This window comes from Rhipicephalus microplus, chromosome X (assembly GCF_043290135.1).
Source record: "Rhipicephalus microplus isolate Deutch F79 chromosome X, USDA_Rmic, whole genome shotgun sequence".
Taxonomy (NCBI): Eukaryota; Metazoa; Arthropoda; class Arachnida; order Ixodida; family Ixodidae; genus Rhipicephalus; species Rhipicephalus microplus.
The window spans coordinates 453,701,509-453,724,838 of NC_134710.1; the positions used below are offsets into that span (position 1 = coordinate 453,701,509).

The 23,330-nt window shown below is 45.4% G+C and overlaps 1 protein-coding gene and 1 long non-coding RNA gene across 3 annotated transcripts in view; both read right to left on the bottom strand.

Annotated features, from left to right (window-relative positions):
- LOC119160859 (alanine aminotransferase 2) overlaps positions 1–23,330 on the bottom strand; it is a 174,645-nt gene that overhangs the window by 63,648 nt on the left and 87,667 nt on the right. For both annotated transcript variants that reach the window (XM_037413128.2, XM_037413127.2), the window contains one exon: positions 116–245. In XM_037413128.2, the coding sequence (XP_037269025.1) occupies positions 116–245 (130 nt within the window). The remainder of the gene's footprint in view (positions 1–115; positions 246–23,330) is intronic.
- On the bottom strand, positions 3,549–10,491 carry LOC119160860 (uncharacterized). Its single transcript, XR_005108357.2, has 3 exons — positions 9,987–10,491; positions 3,819–3,915; positions 3,549–3,692 (listed from the first exon to the last, which is right to left on the bottom strand). It is a non-coding gene; the product is annotated as an uncharacterized LOC119160860 (long non-coding RNA).

The window sequence follows — 23,330 nt, forward strand, 5'->3', positions numbered from 1 at the left end:
CGCTTTCCTTTCTTAAAACGCACTCAATGAACTTCAGTCGCAAGCGATAATTTGACCTAAGTGCTGCAACGTTATTCAACTCAACTATGCGCCACTCACAAGAAAGATAACTCACTAGGCGGATTCGCAGGGTTAACAAGCAGGAAGCAGCGAGGAACACAGCGACTTTTGGCTGCATCCAGAGCCTTTTGCATATCGCTGGTGTTGTGCACCCAGTCTCTATCTTCATCGAGGTAATAGCACGCCTGCGGTGAAGGTGCACAAAGCAGGGTAACATACATCACGCTAAACATACTTCAGGCTACAAAACGCTCAGCGCCCTTTCGTACTAAAAGCTGGGCAAATATTCTTTGTAATTGTATGGCGGTATCTAATCTGAAATACTTCGTCAAAAAGTACCTAAAGTACGCAGACAAAATACCACCGGAATATACTTTTTGACAATACATTCCACTTGCGTCGCAATGTATACTTCAATACAACAATTCTTTATTAGATACCAACATATTAAAGCAGCAACGGCTTATGAATTAAACTTTCTACTAAAATATTTCAGCACTGTGAGAAGCTTTGTTTAACTTTCACGAAATTCTGGTTCACATCCGAATAGTTTGTGTTCCTTGCTTATGGTATATTATTTCCATTTCGAAAACAACCTATTTAGATTTGTTTGCCTACTTATCATAAGAGATCAATAATTACTGTGGTGTCGGTGGTTTTGCTTGATACTTTTCCAACTGATGGATGTCACTTTTGTAGCCAACCACCCAGTAGATTGCCATCTACTTAGAAGAACTTGAATAAAAACACCCCACGCGATGGCGCAACTACGGCTGTGTGCTCCAAAGAAGGTTCAGCTTAAGTTGAGGACGACTCAGCAAACGATGGAAAGGGAAATTATAGATGTAATCTTAAGAGACAAAAAAGAGCAGAGTGGATCAGAAAGCATACTTGGGTTAAGGATATTATAGTTGAAATCAAGAAGAGGAAATGGACATGGGCTGGGCATGTAGTGCGAAGGCAGGATAACCACCAGTCATTACGGTAACTCACTGGACTCTCAGTGAAGGCAGGTGGGTTACGGGGAGACAGAATTTTAGGTGGGAAGATGAGATTAAGAAGCTTGTGGGTATAAAGTGGAAGCAGCAAGCACAGGACCGAGTTGACTGGTGTATCATTGAAGAGGTCTCTGTCCTGCAGTGCATGTAGGCAGGTTGATGACAATGACGATTACTTCTATATTGCCGGTAAGCTTACGACCGTTTCTGTAATACCGTATTACACGACATGTCTGAAGCGGCAAGAACATTGGGAGAGATAAGTGCATTTTATGACGTATCGTTTTTACAGTGATGACATAAAACTACAAGTATTTTTTATAATCTACTGTCTTGCTATATCTCTTATATTTACTTACTGTATAAAGTGTTCGTTAGGAACGTGTTCAAAACACACAATATTTTTACAGTTTTTCCTTGAGTAACCTCGGGCCTCCCGGAAAAGTGTGCACAGTAGCGTGAGCAAGAGTTGGCACACCCTTTCTGTGTTCCCGCCCCTCCATCGATTTTTTTTTGCTATGATATACGAAGCGTAAGAGGTCACTCGATCAATGCTACCTGTCTGACCCCCACATGAAATAACCCCCACATGAAGTTACCCTCCCCCACCTCCCCGCGAAAACAATTCTGCCTAGACTGCTACATCTCAGACGTACTGTGGTGACCCAAAGCGTCGCAGCATACGACTACTGGTGAGTAGCAACAGTCAAAAATTTTAAGGTGACCTAAACAAAGTTAGCAAACACATCTAAGAAAAATATCAAGACCATGGTCGTAACATATCATGTTTGTGCAGTGAATACATACAGACCATATTAGTTTAAAGTTGAGACGCGTTGTTGGCCCTTTAAATTGTTGTAGACGTCTTTTGCACGTTACTGTAAAGCGACTCTTATATCAGGCTATTTTCCATGCCCACTTGAACTACTGCGCTTTAGTATGGGCAAAAACTGCGTCCACCAATTTAAATAGGCTAAAATACTTCAGAAAAGAGCGATCAGGGCAATAGAAAACATACCATACCTTGAACACACAGGACAACTCTTTGTTAAACATAAAATTGTTAAGGCAAATGACATATACAAATTCAGGTTGTTACAATCCTATATTATTAGCGCAGAGGAAAACTCGGCGCATTTCTCGCACTTGCAAATCTTGAACATACACAAACCATTGACTTCCATCAATATAAACGCCCATGTAAAATTTCGTTATCTCGCACCAATTACGGCACCCAAAGGCTTAGCCACCCGCTACCTACTATACTCAACTCATACGAGCAGTAAGACATAAAAATTGACAAATTACACATTATCGATGTGCAAACACTCTTCTTGTAGATTTTATTGTTTACATACGTCACTCTGTGTTGCTTTCCATCATTTTTGTGTACTTTTCTTTTACTTATTTATTTCTTTTGTGTAACCTTATTATGTGCCTTTCTTATGTACGAAAGCGATGATACATATTCTGCGAATTACTGTGCTCATGTGTTTATGAAATATTCCTTTTTGTTTGTATACCTTGACCTGTTATTTACTTTGCCTTCTGCTTGTATTGTTACTTGCTTTATAATATTTGTTTTTTCATTTCATTGTATTTCGTTCTACACTGTCATTGCTGACGTAGGGTGGACGGTGCTTAGTAAAGGTGCAATAACTGCAGCTTTTTTGCCGTCTCCCCATTTTTCGCCCTTGTATCTGTTTTGGTGAAAATAAAATCAATAAAATAGAAATAGAAATCAGAATAAATATACAGGGCGTTTGGTGGATATCAAACCAAATATATTCTTGAGATTTAACCAGGAATGAATGCAACCAGCGGCATGTGTTTGCCGTCATGAGGCACTCGTTGTGGTACTTTTATACTGAGCTTATTCGGTAGAATATTGTCAATTACGCAACATTTATATTGCTTGATGATCAAGGGCGTGTCTTCACTCTGCAAAGTGACTTTCTAAATGTCCGTTGCGATTCATTTTGGCGACGTACTTGGGGTGCGTAAAAGTTTCCGGGCCCCTACACTCTAAGACAAAATGGAGTTAAAAGGGTGTGTGGTTCGTCTTTTTGGAGACTCATGGGGCTGCCATAAACATCAATTCCTTTAAGAACTAAAGGCACTGGGTCTAACAGTTACTCCACACACGCTAGAACAAGGGACTAACACATAGTCCTCATATTTACACCTTAGCGGTTAACCGAAAGTCCTCACAGTTCCACCTTGACGAACAAACGGTTGGTCCATACAAATACTCCAATGAGACGAACTTTTTATCCGCAGTTTAAATATTGTTTTTATATTTACTCTCCGCCAGGCCTACTACTTTTTTCGCCTGTGTTTCTGTGCAGTGAGCAAAAAATGGCACAGAAAACAAAACGCGCAAAATTACTTTGCCCTCTGTGTGTCACTCCTTTTGCAGTCAAAGCAACAATGAAAGACTAAAGTGAGACATTGAAATCTTTTATTTTTTCTATATACACATGACGTTTATCCATTCTTTAAGTGAATGCTGGTGAAATGTCCAAGTCCAGCCTCGTTTTCACATCTTGTCAGTCTTTGTGAAGCTTCTCCGACGGAAGACAGGCATTGCAGGTGCCAGCGTACACAGCCTTCTCCGTGTTGTGTTGCTCAAGGCTGTACATTAGGATTGTAAAAATAGTCATTCACACGTGACAAAAAACGATTATGCACGTATACGGCAAGTACGTGCAAGTTGATATAGAAACATAGGTGTAAAATATGACCCGCAAACAACTTTACCTTCGCATCTCGTACAGTCCTTCTGAAACGATGGATAACAGGCATTGCAAAGGCCAGCGCACACAGCCACAGCCTTCTGCACGGTGTGTGTCCACGCCTACACAATAAGATAGTAAAAATAGTTAGCCACAAGTGACAGAGGATGAACGTGCATGCAGATGACAAACACGTAATTGTTGACATAAAACATACGTGTAAAATATGACATGTATTTAATTTCATCGCGATGTCACACACCGTCGAAGACGCATATCAATCCCCCGTGAACTTAATTAGAGCGCAACACCAGAAAACACGGGACAGAAAAGGAGCAAAAAAGAAAGAAGAGACGCCATATTTTCTTTCTCTTTTGCTCCTTCCCTGTCCTGTGTTTTCTGGTGTTGAGCTGTAAATCAGTTCACGATGGATCCTAACCAACTGGCCCAACTTATCGTCTTACTGCAATATCAATCCCCGTTGCGCAACAACTTAAATGCCGAGGCGCTGCGAACCACCATGCCCTCAACGAGTGGGTGATTTCTAGGCGACCAACGTCGTTCAGCTCAAGCAAGCGAACGCGAGAACGAACACGGCACTGCGCGCGGAGCGTCTGCCGCCAACGATCCTCGAATAGGAGTGTGAGCGTACCTGGGTCACTGCCACGAACAGCGCCGAGCTCGTTAGGAGTAAGCGCCGAAAAAACTGACGGTAATGCAGCCCTTTTCCTCAAACTTGAGAGTGCGAGTGCAGCGAGCAAACGCCAGTCCACCACCACGGCCAACGCCAACGCCCGGAGCCAAGCTGCTTGTGACCGATTGATGGGGAAGCCAATTGTAATGGGGGGCAATTTTCACCGAGTTCCGACGCTAGCGAAAGCACCGCCAATCCGTACCGGTGCACTTACAGCGCATGACGTAATACCACCAAGCTCGTTACGAGCAACCGCAACGCGTTTCGGATGACTTGCATCACAGGGACGAGGTCTCCGCTCAATATCGTGGGCCAGGAGCTCATCACAATAATGAACACGGGCAAGCACACGATGAGCGGCCGTCCGGGCGGCCGTCAGCTATGGCGGCCGATTTCGAGCCATCGAAAAGCACAGGTGAACTGCAGACGCTTAAGGCGACCTTCGCAGTGCATTTCGCGTGTGAGGTATGCAACACGACCGAGCCTGTTGCCGACAAGCGCGATTCGTAACGCACACGTGACAAAAACGGTAGAATAAATAATGATCACCTACTTGTGAAAGAATGCAGTGCTAATTTATGTCCTGACTCAGACTGATGAAATGTATCCGATGGGTCTGCTGTCTTTTCGGCCACCAATTCAGACTTCGTTCCAACCGGTGGTGTTGTGAGCTGGTCGTGACCATCTTGACTGAGCCAGAGATAAACAGCGCAGCGTGGCGACGTGTTGAGGCCTTCTTCAGACTCGATGGGTGCAACGAAATGCTCATTAAAGCGTACACCCAGAGCGCCGCGGCGTAATTCTTAGCTCATCGAGCTTTCCGAGCGTGACAAAACGCCAACCCTCACCAGCAAAATACGGGGAAAACTGAGCCAGGAGAGAGGAGGATGGCTAGTGCCCTTGACAACGGTTTGCGCACAGCCCGCCTCTCCCGCGCGGTTCGTCTCTTTGGAGACCAAGTGGTTTGCACGCGGCGCGCATCCTTCTGTGGTTACTCCTCAGCGCTCTGTTCGTTCATCGCACGCGCCTTTTGGGCTCCGTTACTCCTTTTCGGATAATTTTGTCTTAGAGTGTATTATAAGTACTTCTATGGCCGCGTAACCTTACAAGTTTGAACGGGCGTTGTACATACTGTGTGGTGTTTTTTTGTCTTTTATAAGGAAAGCCTGTGAAATAGAAAATAAAACCCCACCACAGCACCGTTTATGCGCCCCTGTATATCAAACTTCTTAGACGTGCTTCGAGCGACTTAAAAGGTGTGATGACCCTCAGCCTATCGGGTCTTAGGTACCACGTAGTTTTCTTGTCGTGTGTGGCCGTCCAAGATCTCGACGCGCTGTGAAGACGTTGCCCATGACCACGGCCGCTCATTTCACCACGATCATGAACCGGTTGTTTCGCGCAAAGCACGAGTGAGAGCATTGTACTAGGTAAAGCCTGAATTCACCCATGTGATAATAAGTTTGAAAGTTTGAAAGTTTGAAAGTTTATTGAAATTGATTGGTTACAAATGGTGGTTACAATGGGGTTTACTACTGATACAGAGGGAGGTCCCAAAGTCAAGAGACTGTACAGGGGACCTCCCATAAGAGCTGAGTAAACAAAAGTACTTTAACGCAACAAAGATGTGTACACAAAGTAAACACTCAAAAAGAAGCAATTAACACTGAAACATCGTTGGATTATTTAAAAATTACAAAAGAAAGCAGAGATGATGAAATGATGAAATGACTATGCTGAATGCAGATAATTCCGAAGGTTGATTTTGAATGCGTGGAAATTGGAGATATTTTTAACATGGCATGGTAATGAGTTCCATAGTTGTGTGGCTGAAAAGTTAGTAGTGAACTTACCATAATTAGTTCTGGGTTTCGGTAATAAGAAGCTATTGCTGGATGCGAAACGTGTTGACAAAGAGTAAGGATACTGGCTTTTGATGATTATAGGGAACGGGAGCTTTCCGCCGATGGATTTGTGGATTAGTATTGCGAGGGAATATTTATGTAGTTTTCCCACCGACAGAATACCGTTAGAGGTGAGCAAAGGCAATGCTTCTGATGTGTAGGTGCTATGTGTCATGATGCGAATAGCCTGATTTTGAGTGTGTTGCAATGGAGATAAATGGACTGGATACGTGTTTCCCCATGATGATATGCAATAATTAATATACGTATGAATGAAAGCGTAATAAAGGGATATTAGTGTGTTCATATGGAAAAAATTGCGAACTTTAATTAATATCCTAATGCCATAAGCTGTCTTCTTTGTTAACGATGAAACATGCTCATCAAATTTTAGGTGCTTATCTAATGTGACTCCGAGAAACATGACATTGTCAGTAGGATAAAGTGTGTTTGAAGCGAAAGTTAAAGATGGTGAACCTGAATAAATCGTATGCTTAGAAGAAAAGATGAACTGAGATTTTGTAGCATTTATCTGTAGTTTATTTTGCCGGCACCAGGTAACTATGCTGTCCGCGTCGTGGTTAAGCTTGTAGATTAATGAATCAAGGTGGTTATCTGAGCAGAAAATAGTAGTGTCGTCAGCGTAAAGAATACAGTCAGATGATTTTAGGCATTGTGAAAGATCATTGATGTATATTAAAAATAAGAGAGGTCCTAATATTGATCCCTGCGGTACCCCAATGTTACTTGTTTTAGGGTGTGAGTAAGTGTTAGATATAGACACAATATATTCTCTATCTTTTAAGTAGTTACGTAGTAATTTCAGTGGCGGGCCTGCTATTCCAATAGACTAATTTAGCAAATAGTATATTGTGAACAAGTGAATCGAATGCTTTAGACAAATCAATAAAGAGCGCCCCCGTCAAATTACCTGCATCAATTGCCTGCCGGATTTTATCTGTCAAGTAAATTAATGCTAAATCAGTTGAGTATCCCTCCCTAAATCCAAATTGATTTGTTGATAAGACATGAAATTTTGAAAAATAGGAAGACAAGCGTCTTACTATTAGTTTTTCAACAACTTTGCTAAAGAATGAGAGTATAGCTATAGGTCGATAATTAGATGTGAGACGCTTATCTCCCTTCTTGAAAACAGGAATTATTTTGGCGTTCTTCAAGGAGCTTGGAAAAATTCCCGTGGTAAAAATAAGGTTTACTATGTGACAAAATGTTTCAGATATTAAACTTGCTATGAGTTTTATGAGAGAGGGGCGGAAATTATCAATACCGGGCCCGGTATTTTTTAGACTAGAAATGATAGTGACTATTTCTTCAGGTGTCACGGGGTGAAGGAAAAAGCTGTGAGGCATGCGTGGGTAAGGCTGGGTCAGAGGATCGTCTTCCCGTTGCTTGTCTGTACAGAAGAAGTTAATAAAAGAGTTAGCAATGTCTAAGGGATTATCGAGAAGTAGGTCTCCCGATTTTATCATTGTTATTTCGCTATGCTGGTTGGATCTACCCAAAAACGAGTTTAAAATTTCCCACTGTTTTTTTACATCATTACCGGCACACTTAATTTTATTTTCATAGTACTGTGTTTTGGCATGTTTGAGTAGTTTTCCTAAACGATTAGAATATTTTTTATACCTATCATGATGCGCAGTATTGAACGGTTGTTTTTTTGTTTTTCTGTAAAGGTTATCTTTTTTTCTTCAGGCAATCAAGCAAACTGCTAGATAGCCATGGGTTACGAGGAGCTGAGAACGGTTTTTTACAGTTCATTATTTCGGTAGAATCTGCAAGGGCATTGGAAATTATCTTTGAAAATGTATCGTAGGCAGTTTCAGGGTTATCGCACGCGATGACTGGGTTCCAGTCTGTAGCAGATATTAACTCAAAGAACTTTGTTGAATTGAGCTTCTTTCTGGTTAGGCCTGTGACAATAGTGCAAGGAGTGTAATTTAAACGCACAAATATTGGATAGTGATCGGTAACAGAGGGTTCGACAACGCCGCAGTCAGGGTTAGTAAGGAGATTTGATAAAACGTGGTCAATAAGTGTACCTTGTTTATTTGCGGGACATCGAGTTGGAAGCGTAACTAGGTTTTCATACCCAAAGCCATTTAGGCAGTTAACGTATTCATTGAACAGTGTGTTGGATGGATCTAGGAGGTTAATATTGATATCGCCCATGATAATGACATTTTTCTGCTCCAGTGATAATTTGTGCAACAAATTACCAAGGGCCGAGCAATAAGCACTTCCACATGATGACGGTGAACGATAGATGCAACCAACTATAAGGTTTTTTTTGTCCTGTGAAAAAAATGAATCGTGAAATTCAACCCAAACAGATTCGCAGTTAGCCACTTTGAGTGTCAAGTCAAGTCGTCTATGAAAACGCAGTTCCGAGGACACGAAAACAGCCGCACCACCATGATTACTATTATCGCGGTGACAGTATTCAGCAGAGTATGAGGGGAAGGTATACAAGTGATTATGAGATGCGGAAAGCCACGTTTCGCTAATACAAATCACAGAAAACCTGTGACTAGTTGATGATAAGAAAGTTGTGATACCATCCATGTTTTTTTGCAGACTGCGTGCATTAAAATGAATTAGTGAACGGCAGGGCAAGGAAAAATAGGTCTGAAGTTCGTGAGGTCGAATGTACGAAGCCATTTCACGTAACTGAAAGATTGACTACTAGACTGATTGCAAAATGTTAGGCAATATTGCATAAATCAGAATCGGAAGCAATGCGAATTACCCGACTGTCGGGAGACTTCCGCACCTTAATCTGGCAATTTTCCGTCCAGATGAACTGCCATCCTTTTTCTTTCTTTAAGGCAAGTGCCCTAGAGAACAAGCGCTTATTGTCTGGTGATAGGTGCTCATTCACAAATATTGCCTGTGCGTTCTCTCCTGAATACCCTATACTTCGAGTGTTCAGCCGCGCCCTTCTGGCTTTCTTCATGAACTCGTTCTTTTTTTCACGAGAGCAAAACCGCACAATTATATTCCTTTGACCGGACTTTGCAGGTACACGATGTACCGTGTCGACATCGCTAGCCGAGACCTTACAGTTGATTTTGTCGCCAATGGCAGTCAGGATTGCGGAACAATCCTCTCCTTGGGTAGAGGGCACCCCTTTTATTTCCAAGTTATTTAACCTTGAGTACTGCTCGAGGTTGGCGACTTTACTTTGAAGGGCCTCATTTTCTGCTTTTAGAGCGCGATTTGCGGCAGTCAGCTCGAGCTGCTGGGAGCGTGTCGACTCGACCACCTCGTTCAAGAGTTTTAAACTGTCATCCATACGACCAACTTCAGCTCTCAATTCACCGACGTCTAAGCCTGCGTCCTGAAGCTTGGTTTGTATATTAACAACAAGCCGGTCAACCAATTCGCTCAATCTAAGTTTGAATAAATCTTCTAGCTCGTCTAAGCGCTTGCAGAGTTCGGCATTCGTCGGCATCGTGTAAAATGGCTAAACACGTGAGTACAAAGTGAGTATACAAGCCGTAACACCAACAGTAGCAGCAGCAGTTGCTAGACTAAGAAATTCTAAGGAAGTGTCAAAAATGAAGCAACCAACCTGTGAAACCAAGGAAGTTCGCTTAGATGCGTGCTTGTGAATGCAACTGCTGCTGCTACAACAGTGATGCTTCCGCTGGGACGGCTTTTATGGCAGAGGAACGGGCCGCGTAGAAGCAGCTTGGGGGCGGCTTCAGCGCAATCTGCGCCAAGGCCAGATGAGTGGTCCTTTTCGCGCAGGCACGTGTACGATGCACGGATGAGAACCCAGGTAGTCGCCGCGGCTATCTGTGAAACCAAGGAAGTTCGCTTAGATGCGTGCTTGTGAATGCAACTGCTGCTGCTACAACAGTGATGCTTCCGCTGGGACGGCTTTTATGGCAGAGGAACGGGCCGCGTAGAAGCAGCTTGGGGGCGGCTTCAGCGCAATCTGCGCCAAGGCCAGATGAGTGGTCCTTTTCGCGCAGGCACGTGTACGATGCACGGATGAGAACCCAGGTAGTCGCCGCGGCTATCTGTGAAACCAAGGAAGTTCGCTTAGATGCGTGCTTGTGAATGCAACTGCTGCTGCTACAACGTCGCAGGCTTTCTTCTCAAACGCCAGATGAGAAGTACATTCAGACAAAAAAAGTCGAATCGGTCACGTCAGGCCTCCGCCCTACGACGTAACGAAACGTTATTGGCACGAATGTGAATAAAAAGTGCCGAATTGATCTTGCCTAATTACCAATTTAAGCGGACCATAAATTACGCAAATAAAAACCACATGAACCCAATTCATGTCGTCTGTTTCGCGGAATTAAGCTGAACCACTTGTTTGGGAAAACTTGGTTCTTGCTCCTTGGAACAATCTGTATAAACACGATGCAGCCATCATCCCTAAGAACCACGACATATTAGCACGATATATGTCATGAAAAAAAACTGAGTGCTTATGCCAAATTGCAATAAGCGTTTTTGTGGGTGCGCGTGAAAAAAAAAACAGAGCACTTGGTAATATCATTTCATTCATCATTATCAGCCTGACTACGTCCACTGCAGGACATAGGCCTCTCCCATGTTCCACCAGTTAACCCGGTCCTGTGCTTGCTGCTGCCAATTTACACCCTAAAACTTCTTAATCTCATCTCCTCACCTAATTTTCTGTCTCCCCCTAACTCGCTTGCCTTCTCAGGGAATCAAGTTAGTTACCCTTATAGACCAGCGGTTATGCTGTCTACGTGCTACATGCCCGGCCCATGTCCATTTCTTCTTCTTGATTTCAGCTATGATATCCTTAACCCACGTTTGTTCCGTCATCCACTCTGCTCTCTTCTTGTCTTTTAAGGTTACACCTACCATTTTTCTTTCCATTGCTCGCTGCGTCGTCCTCAATTTAAGCTGAACCCTCTATGTAAGTTTCCAGGTTTGTGCTCTGTAGCTAAGCACCGGCAAGATAGAGCTGTTATATACCCTCTTCTTAAGGGATAGTGGCAATCTACCTGTGATAATTTGAGAGTACTTGCCAAATGTGCTCCACCGCATTCTTATTCTTCTAGTTACTTCAATCTCGTCGTTCGGCTTCGCAGTTATTACCTCCCCTGAGCAGACATAGTTTTTTGAAACTTGATGTGCGCTATTACCTATCTCGAAGCGCTGCTCTTTTTCGAGGTTTTTGTACATTACTTTCGTTTTCTGCAGATTAATTTTAAGACCCACTTTTGTGCTGTCTTTGTCTAACTCCGTAATCATCAGTCGCAATTCGTCCAGAGTTACTCAGCAACGCAATGTCATCGGCGAAGCGTAGGTTAATAAGGTGCTCCCCATTAACTCTTATCCCTAAGTGTTCCCATTCAAGGCTTCTCAAAACCTCCTGTAAGCATGCGGTGAATAGCATTGGGGAGATTGTGTCCCCCTGTCTTACACCCTTCTTGATTGGTATTCTATTGCTCTCTTTATGAAGCGCTAAGGTAGCAGTTGATCCCATGTAGATTTCTACCAGGATGTTTATACATATTTCATAAACGCCCTGATTCGGCAGTGTCTTTATGAGAGCTGATAATTCCACTGAATCAAACGCCTTCTTGTAATCTATGAAGGCTATGTATAAAGGTTGGTCATATTATGAGCATTTCCCAATTACCTGATTGATGGTATGAATGTGGTCCATTGTTGTGTAGCCTGTTCAAAATCCTGCTTTTTCCTTTGGTTGATTGAATTCTAATGTTTTCTTTACTCTGTTAGCAATTACCTTTGTAAATAGCTTGTATACTACAGAAAGCCAGCTGATCGGCCTGTAATTCTTCAAGTCCTTGTCATCTCCTTTCTTATGTATTAGGATTATGTTAGCGTTCTTCCAAGACTCTGGTACTCTTCCTGTCAGGAGACACCTCGTAAACAGGGTGGCTAGTTTTTATAACACAATCTGTCCTCCATCTTTAAGCAGATCTGATGTTACCTGATCCTCACCAGCCTCTTTGCATGCTCTTTAAAGCTTTTCTGACTTCTATCATTACTGGTGTGGTGTCGTCTGGGTTACTGCTAGTTCTTATAGTATTAAGGTCGTGGTTTCCCGGCTACTGTACACATCTCTGTACAACTCATCCGCTATTTTCACTATCCTATCCATAATGCCACGTTCCATTTCACAAGTTTTTGTTATCGTTCCGAAACACCACACGATTCTCGGCGCAAACCACGCCTGCAGGTTTCGAAAAGGTTCCGGACTGTAGTAGATCATTTCGATAAGATCACGCCCACTGTGCGAACGGTACAGATTGTTTTGGAACCTACGCCACCGCCAGCGATAACGCTAGAACATTCGACGGCAAGGGTATAAATGCCGACGCGCTTCGCCGCTTGTCAGTTGTTGATCGAAGGCCGACGCTGCGTTCGCCGCTATCAGTCCGAGACTGCTATCTGTGCAAGACTGCTGCTGTAATTAGACTTTCCCTCTACCGGGCACTGGTTCGCCCAAATAAACAGTTAAATCCCAACACGAAGTTTTCTGTCTTTGGCCACGTCACGACCCCGTGACATCTGGTGGAGGTGCTGGTGATGGAGGTGCTGTAGTTATTTTGCCGTGTTTGTTGTTTGGTGCATACATTCGATTTTTGCCTTTCGCAAGTTTCCTCTTCACTGCTTTGATGCTTCTTCCGTTTTTCAGAGCGTGTTCAATTCTCTCCATGTTATATATTCATACATCGCATACCTTACGCTTATTATTCAACTTCGAAAGCTCTGCTAGTTCTATTTTGTCTGTTGTACTTGACACTTTCATGATTTGACGCTTGCTAATGAGATTCTTTGTTTCCTGGGAAAGCTTACCAGTGTCCTGTCTAACTACCCTGCTTCCAACTTCCACTGCACACTCCGTAATAATACTCGTCAGATTATCATTCATTGTTGTAATAATACACAGTACTCGGCTGGGGTGTCAGCCATCTTCTTTATTTCTAACCTCTTCTTCCTCCTCGTCTCCCTCAAACCCTTCCTAACGTCCACGTACACTCTCCCTCTTTGAAGACTCATCCCTCCTGGGGTGATACATGAAAACGTTTCCAATGGTAGCAAATTCCAGCACACCATCATTGTTGGTGTGACCGACCCTTTTGAGAACGCCATGTTGCACTGCGATCTGCACCACATGATAAGGTCCCATGTACACCTGTTTGTGCCGGGAAGGCCTTTTCTGACAAGCAGCAGATCATTCAGTTGTATCTGAGGTATCCGCGTGTTGTGGCGACGGTCAAAGTTCCTCTTCATACTTTCCCGGTATCGCTGGTAGGCTTCCGAAGTTTTTCGTTTTTCGCACAATTGCAGGCGGTCTGCATTGCAAAGTTCTTGATCAGCAGGAAGCACTGGTACCTTTCCGAAAGCTGCAAAATATGGGCTACAGCCGATGCTCGCAGTGTGTGACCGATTGTGATGAGCGACAGCTGCCTCCAAACAGCACTTCCATCCACCCTGAAAACCTGGATACATTGAAATGAACTGTTTCAAATCCCGAATGATTCTTTCAGCCATGCCATTTCCTGCAGGATGGTACGGAGCGCAGAGTCGCAATACAACTCCTCGTTCCTTCGCCCAATCTTGCAAATGCTGACTGAGAAACGCTGGCCCATTGTCTGATATTACTATTTTCGTATTCTTGAACATCTCTCGACTCAAAAGCGCGATCACATTATTTGCATCTTCCCTTCCCGGCCGGGCAGCCACTATTCTTGTGCACTGGTCTATTTCCACTAGGAAAGACTGCGTTCTTCTTACTCCTGCAGCCTTCTTCTTGAGCTCTGCAAAATCCAGATGAATGACTTCAAATGGTACGTCGGAATGTTGAGGAAACACCATCTCGTCTGTTCTCTGAAGGTACTTGGCTTTTTGAACTTAACATTGATGACAAGACTGAACATACCGTTGAACGTCCTCTTTCATGTATTTCCACTGTAAACGCTGACAAATCTTGTGATATGTCCCCCATAAGCCGTCATGTCCACCTGAGTGCGGGGAGTCATGATAGAGCTCCAAAATTCGAGGCACCATAGTTTCTGGGACTGTGAACTTTCCGTTATGGAACTTAAGTTCTTCAGTTCCCTCCCACAACAAAGTTGCATTGACAAAGGATATGGGTGTTGCAGTAGGTCTCCAGCTTGCAAGCGGGCGTCGTTCCTCAGCTTGTGTGGCCCCGGTTATCCTTGCAGCAGGTGTCATGGGTTGACGCTGGGTTCCTAGGTCTTGGAGGTAGAGGTTTCGCATTCCCTGCAGAAGTTCTTTGACCGTCTTGGGTCCTCGCATTTGTATTTGCTTCTGGAGGTCCGGACTTGAACCATGAATGATAAGCGGAACCACAGACGTCTCAGGCAAAGATGAGTCCGCCAGCTGTAACAAGTGCCTTTTCTCAAAAAAATAGCTGAGTGCAGATCCAGACCTGTATTTGAACGTGATTGCTCGTAAAACGTAAGCCAGGACCCGGGACTACTAGACTCCCCGTCAAACATGTATGGCTTCACTTGTTCGCGACTCGGTCTGCTTAATCTTTCCGTGGCGTTTACAAGTAAGCGCATTAAATCATTTTTCTGCCTATTCTGTTCTTGGTGCAGTTCAAGAAACTTGTAGATCAGCTCGACGGAACTGTCGGGCGAAGCAGCGGTAGCAGGCTTCGCGTCGTTTCTTACTGGAGTCAGCACGAAATTCTCATAATCCTGAAGTTTCATGTTGATCCTCACCGTTCTTTTAGCAAGTAAATGGTCTGGAGTGAGCTTCATTTTAGTGCTTATATAGGAAACAAATGCGTCAGTGCTCACTGTTTCCGGAAGTGCTAGTTCCTCTTCATCTTGAGGCGTTGCGGTCAAGATCCGGATGCCACCGCGTAGGTTTGCTCCAATGCTGAAATCCACCCACATCTTGAATGTCCGCACAGAAAGTATACGCGGCTATGCCAATTTGTAATAATACACAGTACTAGGCTGGGGTGTCAGCCATCTTCTTTATATCTAACCTCTTCTTCCTCCTCGTCTCCCTCCAACCCTTCCTAACGTCCACGTACAATTGTATCTGCGCTAAGGTTGGTTTTCTCACTAAGAGCCGAGTACCTGTTCTGAAGTGAGACTCTGAATTCCTGTACTTTCCCTCTCACTGCTAGCTTATTGATTGGCTTCTTGCGTATCAGTTTCTGTCGTTTCTTCTTCAAGTCTAGGCGAATTCAAGACCGCACCATTCTATGGTCACTGCTTCGTACCTTGCCACTTACTTCTACATCCTGCACGATGCCTGGGTGTGCACTCATTATAAAGTCTATTTCGTTCTTATTTTCGCCATTAGGGCTCCTTCAAGTCTACTTGCGGTTTCGTTGTTTTCGGTAGGAGGTATTCAAAATCCGTAAATTATTGCGTTCTGCGAATTCTACTACTAGCTCTCCTCTGGCGTTCCTAGTACTGATACCTTGATCTCCTACTGCCTGGTCTCCAGCCTGCTTCTTGCCTACCTTTGCATTAAAGTTGATTGATTGATTGATATGTGGGGTTTAACGTCCCAAAACCACTCTATGATTATGAGAGACGCCGTAGTGGAGGGCTCCGGAAATTTCAACCACCTGGGGTTCTTTAACGTGCACCCAAATCTGAGCACACGGGCCTACAACATTTCCGCCTCCATCGGAAATGCAGCCGCCGCAGCCGGGATTCGAACCCGCGCCCTGCGGGTCAGCAGCCGAGTACCTTAGCCACTAGACCACCGCGGCGGGGCTTTGCATTAAAGTCTCCCATCAGTATAGTATAGCGCGTTTTTACCTTACTCATTGCCGATTCCACGTCTTCATAGAAGCTTTCATCTGAAGTGTCATCATAGCTTATTGTGGGCGCGTAAGCCTGTACCACCTTCAACTGAGGGGTACAATCAGGTACCCCTCAGAAACTCAGTGGTGGACGCCTCGCATTCACGACGCGGACGTCCCACGTTCAAATTCGCGTGCCAGAGGCTATCTCCTGAATTTTTTCTTGCGTTTTTACACACACACATCTTATTCAGTCTAATTACGATAATTGGTAGTTTAATGCTTCTCAAATCGCCTTAATAACTTCTTGATTTTCTTCCTGTAGTTTAATAAATTTCTAAAAATGTAGTGAAGTGTTTCACTACTGCTACTACTAGTAACTTTTATTTTATTATTTCAAGCTCTTGTGCACCTTGCTACTTACTCTTAAGCAGAATTTTCGTTACGATATATCTAGTCCCCCCAATATTATTATATTTTTGTGCTCAGCTTCGCTCTCACACAAGTAATTGCAAATGAAGTGTAAATATGTGAACAGTAGGAAATACGCCGACATATCCAAATTAAGAATTAAGCTTAGAACGTATTTTGGCACCACGTTGCGAAAGTCATACTGCAGTAAAGAGCTGTTTATATACTATACAGAGCCCTATCCATTCATCAAATGATGAACCTAGGTATTCAACGATATAATTTTGTATAAAATATTTCCAGGCTTAGCAGGAAAACAAAGATGCACCACCCGAAGGTACCTTCTGTTACGCAGTTATTTGTTCTTTTGCATTTAGCATTGGCGCCGGTGGTGCGATAGCTGTCAAGTCAAAATCAAGTTATGTCAGTCACACATAGATCCACAAGATATTTCAAATCGCTGATGGGCGAATTTGCATGGCGCAAAGAAAACCTATTCTTGCACTCTGCAGACTTCATAACGAAGCTACTCGAAATGGAAACTTCAATATTAACAGTATAGGGGCATAAACGTTTGCGCAGAAACCGTCGCACGCATAGCAGCACCGAATATGAGGACATGTCTTGGTCCCGACACAAGAGATAGAAAAAATATCGAGGAAACAAACGGTCCACTACGCTACGACCTTCGCTCACTTGTTTCTGCTCGGATGGCGCGAGCAGTGTTATGTGACTCTTATCAGGGTTGCCACTAACTCTCGAGTAAAATTCAATAAATGACGAGCTAAAAGGTGCCAAAAGTCACTATTTTTCCTCACACTCGCCAAAAAGGTCATCACTGTAGATATGTGTGGCTAGTCTAATCAGAAAAAGTCACAGTTCTGCCGCAAAGGTGAAGCACTGAACTCGATAGCAACAAATTAGAAGGTCACGCGCTGAATAGAAAACAGATCAAACGTGGCCTGCCTTTCTCACACACAAATGACGCACGAAACGTACTCACAGGTACAAATTAACGCCAATAAGCATCTGAGTTGTTACATAGCGGTGTATGAAAAGCACGCCCTTTTCGCGAATGGACGCTGTGCAACGATTGCAGTGACCTTTGTGTGCCCCATAACTACAACAGAACCATTCCAGTGCAAGCCCAATGCCAGCGAAAACATATGCTTCTCCCGAGCGGGAGATAAGGGTGCGCGAAAAATCATCCACTCTCCTCCTATCTGCGGATCAAAGTACGCGTGAGAGATCAGAGCCGTGGCACGTTCTTGCGCCATCTTGCTGATAATGCTGAAATTGCTGAAAACACAATAGTACCCCTCACCCGAGATGCCCGCCAACAATGGTAAATGGTAGATATAAATAGCTTGCCGTTTGCTCGTACAATCAGGTACCCCTCAGAAACTCAGTGGTTGACGCCTCGCATTCACGACGCGGACGTCCCACGTTCAAATCCGCGTGCCAGAGGCTATCTCCTGGAATTTTTTCTTGCGTTTTTACACACACACACACACACACACACACACACACATATATATATATATATATATATATATATATATATATATATATATATATATATATATATATATATATATATATATATATATATATATATATATATATATATATATATATATATATATATATATATTTCCACAGGCATGGAACGAGGTTTAGCCATGCCAATGCGACTATGTGCCATGGTGTGAAAAAGAAGAGAGAAGAGGACTGTTGTGTGTGCTCGTGCTGAAACGTTCCGTACGGCTCGCCGACCAGTGCTGCTGTTCCAGTGAACCGACGTTGTGGTCTTTCTGAAATCACTTGACATTTTCTGGTGGAGGTGCTGGGTAGTGTTGTATGCCCTGCAATCAGCAGCAAGGTCCCGAAACTAGTCGTGATTTGGAAGAACCAGCTGACCTACGGCGTAGCAGGCGACAACGAGGCCTACTTTCTGAATTCGGTTCATTTCCACCACTCGGCAGTACTATGGCTAGTGCGGGAACGCAAACCCAAGAGACATCGATGCTGCCTCCTCCATGGTTCTTCAACGCCCCGCGAACCCCGAAGCCGTTCCACGGTGACCCTTACGAGGACGTCGATGACTGGCTTGACGACTACAACCGTTTCAGCAGCGTCAACGAGTGGAACGAACAGCGAACGCTTCGGAATGTCTGCTTTTACCTCGAGGACTCTGCGTGCATTTGGTTCGAAAACCATGAAGCCACTATAACACCGTGGCCAGAGTTTTGCAACCAGTTGCGGAATACCTTTCGAAGCTCTGACCGAAAGGAGCAAGCGGAACGGCTCCTCAATTCCCAAAATCAGCGTCCGAATTAGAGTGTCCTTGTTCGTTGAAGACATGTCGCGGCTGTTCAAGTGAGATGACTCCTCAATGACGGAAGAGAAGAAGGTGCGCCTCCTAATTCGAGGAGTGAAAGAGCAGCTGTTCGCTGCACAAGTGCGGAGACCTCCCAGCACTGTAGAGGATTTTCTCCACGAAGCCACGACAATGGAGAGAATGCTGAGGCAGCGTTCATATTGTTACGGGGAGAAGGCGTCTGAAAAATACCTTTACTTTTGGTAAACAGGCAGGCATACAATATGGAGCCCGGTCTGCACGAGCTCGCCCTAAAATTCGTCCTCTTTTCTACAATGTTCATTTGTGGCACCCCGTAGCATCACCCCCGGTGGCGAAGGCACCGTCTCGGTGCTTGGTTGGTCCGAGTAATATCGTTTCAGCCGAGTGACGTTAACAACGTCAGAAAACGATCGCGCGCTGGTGGCGTTAAGAGGTTCATTTCATATGTCACGTCGATGACTTGGCGGACCACACGGTACGGACCCGAGTACGGTGAAGTCAGCTTTTCGCACAGGCCAACTCGCCGCGACGGCGTCCAGAGAAGGACCGTGTCACCTTTACTGAAGTGGATATCACGATGGCACGCGTTGTATACCTGTCGTTGTCGTTCCTGCGAATCACTCAGACGCCGGCGAGCAATCTCACGTGCCTCTAGAGCTTTAGAGATCACATCGTGGGCACATTCTGACGTGAGGCTAACGGCAGGAAGGAGCGTATCGAAAGGCAACGTAGGTTCTCGTCCGTACAGGAGGAAAAATAGCGAGAAACCTGCAGTGTCATGCCTAGACGTATTATAGGCAAATGCTGCAAACGGAAGGGCGGAGTCTCAGTCACGATGGTCAGAAGAAACGTACATGGTGAGAATGTCCGTGATGGGTCTATTTAGCTGCTCCATGAGCCCGTTGGTTTGAGGATGATATGCCGTTGTGAACTTGTGCTTTGTAGCGCAAGAGTGTACTATGTCTTGGATAAATTGTGATAAAAGTAGCGACCCCGATCGGTAAGCAGTTGCCGAGGAGCGCCGTGGTGTAATATGACGTCTTCTAGAAGAAAGTCAGCCACGTCGATCGCAGAACTGGTAGGAAGGCCCGTGTGATGGCATACCGTGTGGTGTAATCCGTGGTGACTGCTATCCACTTGTTTCGGCTGGCCGATAAAAGGAACGGTCCTAGTAAGTCAACACCTACCCTATAAAATGGTTCGGATGGAATCTGAATGGGCTGAAGGCGTCCCGCTGGAAGGGTTGCTGGTTTTTTGAGGTGTTGACAGGATTTGCACGAGGCGACGTAACGGCATACGAATCGGTAAATACGGGCCAAAAGAAGCGACGTCGAACGCGGTCATGAGTTCTTGAAACTCCCAGGTGACCAGCTGTCGGAATATCTTGCAACTGTGCAAGGACAGTCTGACGCATATGTTGGGGTTTGACCAACAGCAGCTCAGGTCCGTCAGGATGCATGCTGTAGCGATGTAAGACGTAATCTTGGAGCAGGAACATACGGAGAGACGGAGGAGTTGTGGGACCACTAAGCCGAAGGATTATACCTTTGAGGTGAGGATCACGGCGTTGCTGATCTCCGATGTTGCTAAACGCGGAAAGTGCCAAAACGCAAGTAGACTCATCGCTCTCAGAAAGGTCTGCTGGGTCTACTGGATGACGCTACAAGCAATCAGCATCCTCATGGTGGCGACCTGATTTGTAGACAACCGTGTAGGAACATTCCTGTAGCCGTAGAGCCCACCGGCCGAGACGTCCACTAGGATTTTTTAAGGACGACAACCAGCATAAGGCGTGGTAATCACTGACAACCGTGAACGGGCTTCCATACAAATACGGCCAAAATTTAGCCACTGCCCAGACGAGTGCGAGGCATCCACGTTCTGTGATGGAGTAATTTCGCTCTGCTGGCGATAAAAGACGGCTAGCGTATGCAATAACGCGCTCACAGCCATGCTGTCGTTGTGCCAAAACGGCTCCGATTCTGTGGCCGCTAGCGTCGGTACGCACTTCCCTTAGAGCGCATATATCAAAGTGGCCGAGAATCAGTGGCGTCGTAAGTCTACTCGTCAGTTCAACGAATGCTCTGATTTGTTCAGGTCACCACATAAAAGTCACATTTTTTCAGTAGTTTTGTGAGCGGGCGTGCGACGTCAGCAAAATTCCGCACAAATCTACGAAAGTAAGAACAAAGGCCCACAAAGCTTCGAACATCGTTCACAGAGGTCGGCACAGGGAAATCTTTGACGGCGCGGATTTTCTCAGGATCGGGACGAACACCAGAAGAATCGACAAGGTGTCCAAGGACAGTGAGCTGCCGGCGGCTGAAGTGACATTTCGACGAGTTTAGTTGGAGCCCTGCTTTGCGGAAAACCGAAAGAATTGTTGAGAGACGCTCGAGGTGAGTTTCAAAAGTTGGCGAAAAAACAATGATGTCATCAAGGTAGCATAAGCGGATTGACCACTTGAAACCGTGAAGAGCGTCCATCAATCGTTCGAATGTAGCCGGGGCATTGCATAACCCAAATGGCATTACTTTGGACTGATAGAGCCCGTCGGAAGTTATAAATGCCGTCTTTACACGGTCCAGATCATCAACTGATATCTGCCAGTACCCGGAACGAAGGTCGATGGAAGAGAAATAATTTGCTTCACTAAGGCAGTCAAGAGCGTCGTCTATCCACGGCAGAGAATACACGTCTTTTTTTGTAACCTTGTTAAGATTTGTGTGGTCGACACAGAAGCGACAGCTGTTATCCTTCTTTCTCACAAGCACAACGGGCGAAGCCCAAGGACTTGAAGAAGGTTCAATGATGTCTCGGGCAAGCGTATTGTCGACTTCTTGCTGGATGACGTGGCGCTCGGTGGAGGAAACCCGGTAGGGTCGCCGGCGTACTGGATTTGCATCACCGTTGTTGATCCGATGCTTTACGACGGTCGTTTGACCTAGGGGTCGGTCGCAGAGATCAAAGACGTCTTGATACGACGCAAGAAGGCCACGAAGCGCAGACACATGCTCGGCCGGGAGATCAGAGGCAATCATTCCAGTTATGCAGCCTAGTGTACTGCGTGACTGAATACTTGCAGATGACGGTGTATCCTCTCTTAAGGCCGATATGTTGTAGTCGCTGGCCGGGGCAAGGGTTGCAAGGGATATTCCTCGTGGCAGCACTTCAAAGCAAAGTCCAAAATTCACAATAGGGAGACATGCCACGTTGTTCTTCACTGTGATGATGGCGTGGGGAACGCAACATTGAGCGAACAGAGTACTTTAGGATTAGATGAAATGACATAATCGCTGTCAGCCACAGGTGGATCAGAAAAGACGTCGATATACGTCACAGCTCGACGAGATAGGCGAACAAAGTCGGCGGAGCATAGCTTTGGCAGCGCAGGGTCAGGAGGGCCAATGGCGTGTGGTAGGACGAGCTGAACAACACCAGCAGAACAGTCAATTAGGACGGAATGCTCCGACAGAAATTCGAGTCCCAAAGTGATGTCATGTGACAGTGGTCCAGTACGTAAAACAGAACAGTGGTATGACGTCCAGCAACCGTGACACGGGCGGCACACATCCCGGTGACCGCTGATGTTGCACCATCAGCTAGTCGGACCGGAGTGATCGGAGCAGCAGTGAGCACAAAGGCTGGAGTCCATGACTGATATGTGAGCGCCGGTGTCAATGAGTGCTGCCACAGAAGTACCGTCAACATTTACTTTAATCAAGTTGTTGTGTCCGGGTATCGTGTGTAGAGGAATTTCGGGACGGGTCGTTGAAACAGGCTCACCTCTAGGAGCTGCGCCCGTCAGTTTTCCGAGGACTGGTGATAGGAGGGTGAGGGGGAGCGACGTCGGTTAGTTGAGCGGGACATGTGTCCAAATGGCGACGGGGAGCGGCTTGGTTGGGCGGGCCTGGATGGCAAAGCATCATCTTGTGCCGTGTATATCGGCATCTGAGAGCCAGCAGGTGGGCGTCGGATGTTGGCATAATGCGACTATGGCTGCCAACCCCAGGATGTGCGGCAATGACGTGAAATATGGCCGACTCGTCGACATTTGAAGCAGATCGGCCTGTCATCGGAAGTTCGCCATTCTGCCGTGTTGCGGTAACGTGGGTGGTTGTTCGGTCCACGGGACATATTAGGTGTACTGGGCAGTCGGTAGTCAGGTCGGTTAACGGGGCATAGCGTCTGAAGTCCGGCGTTGGCCAGTTCCTGGCGTACGACACTCTTCATCAAAGAAATCGTGGCGCGAGAATCGTCAGGGGCCTGGACTTCGTCAGGCAGGGGATATGCTGCCTCGATTTCGTGGTGCACGATGCGCACGATATTGTCGGAAGCAGCAGGGTCTGGTGTTAAACGGGCGCCCTTGCAGGTTGATGTTG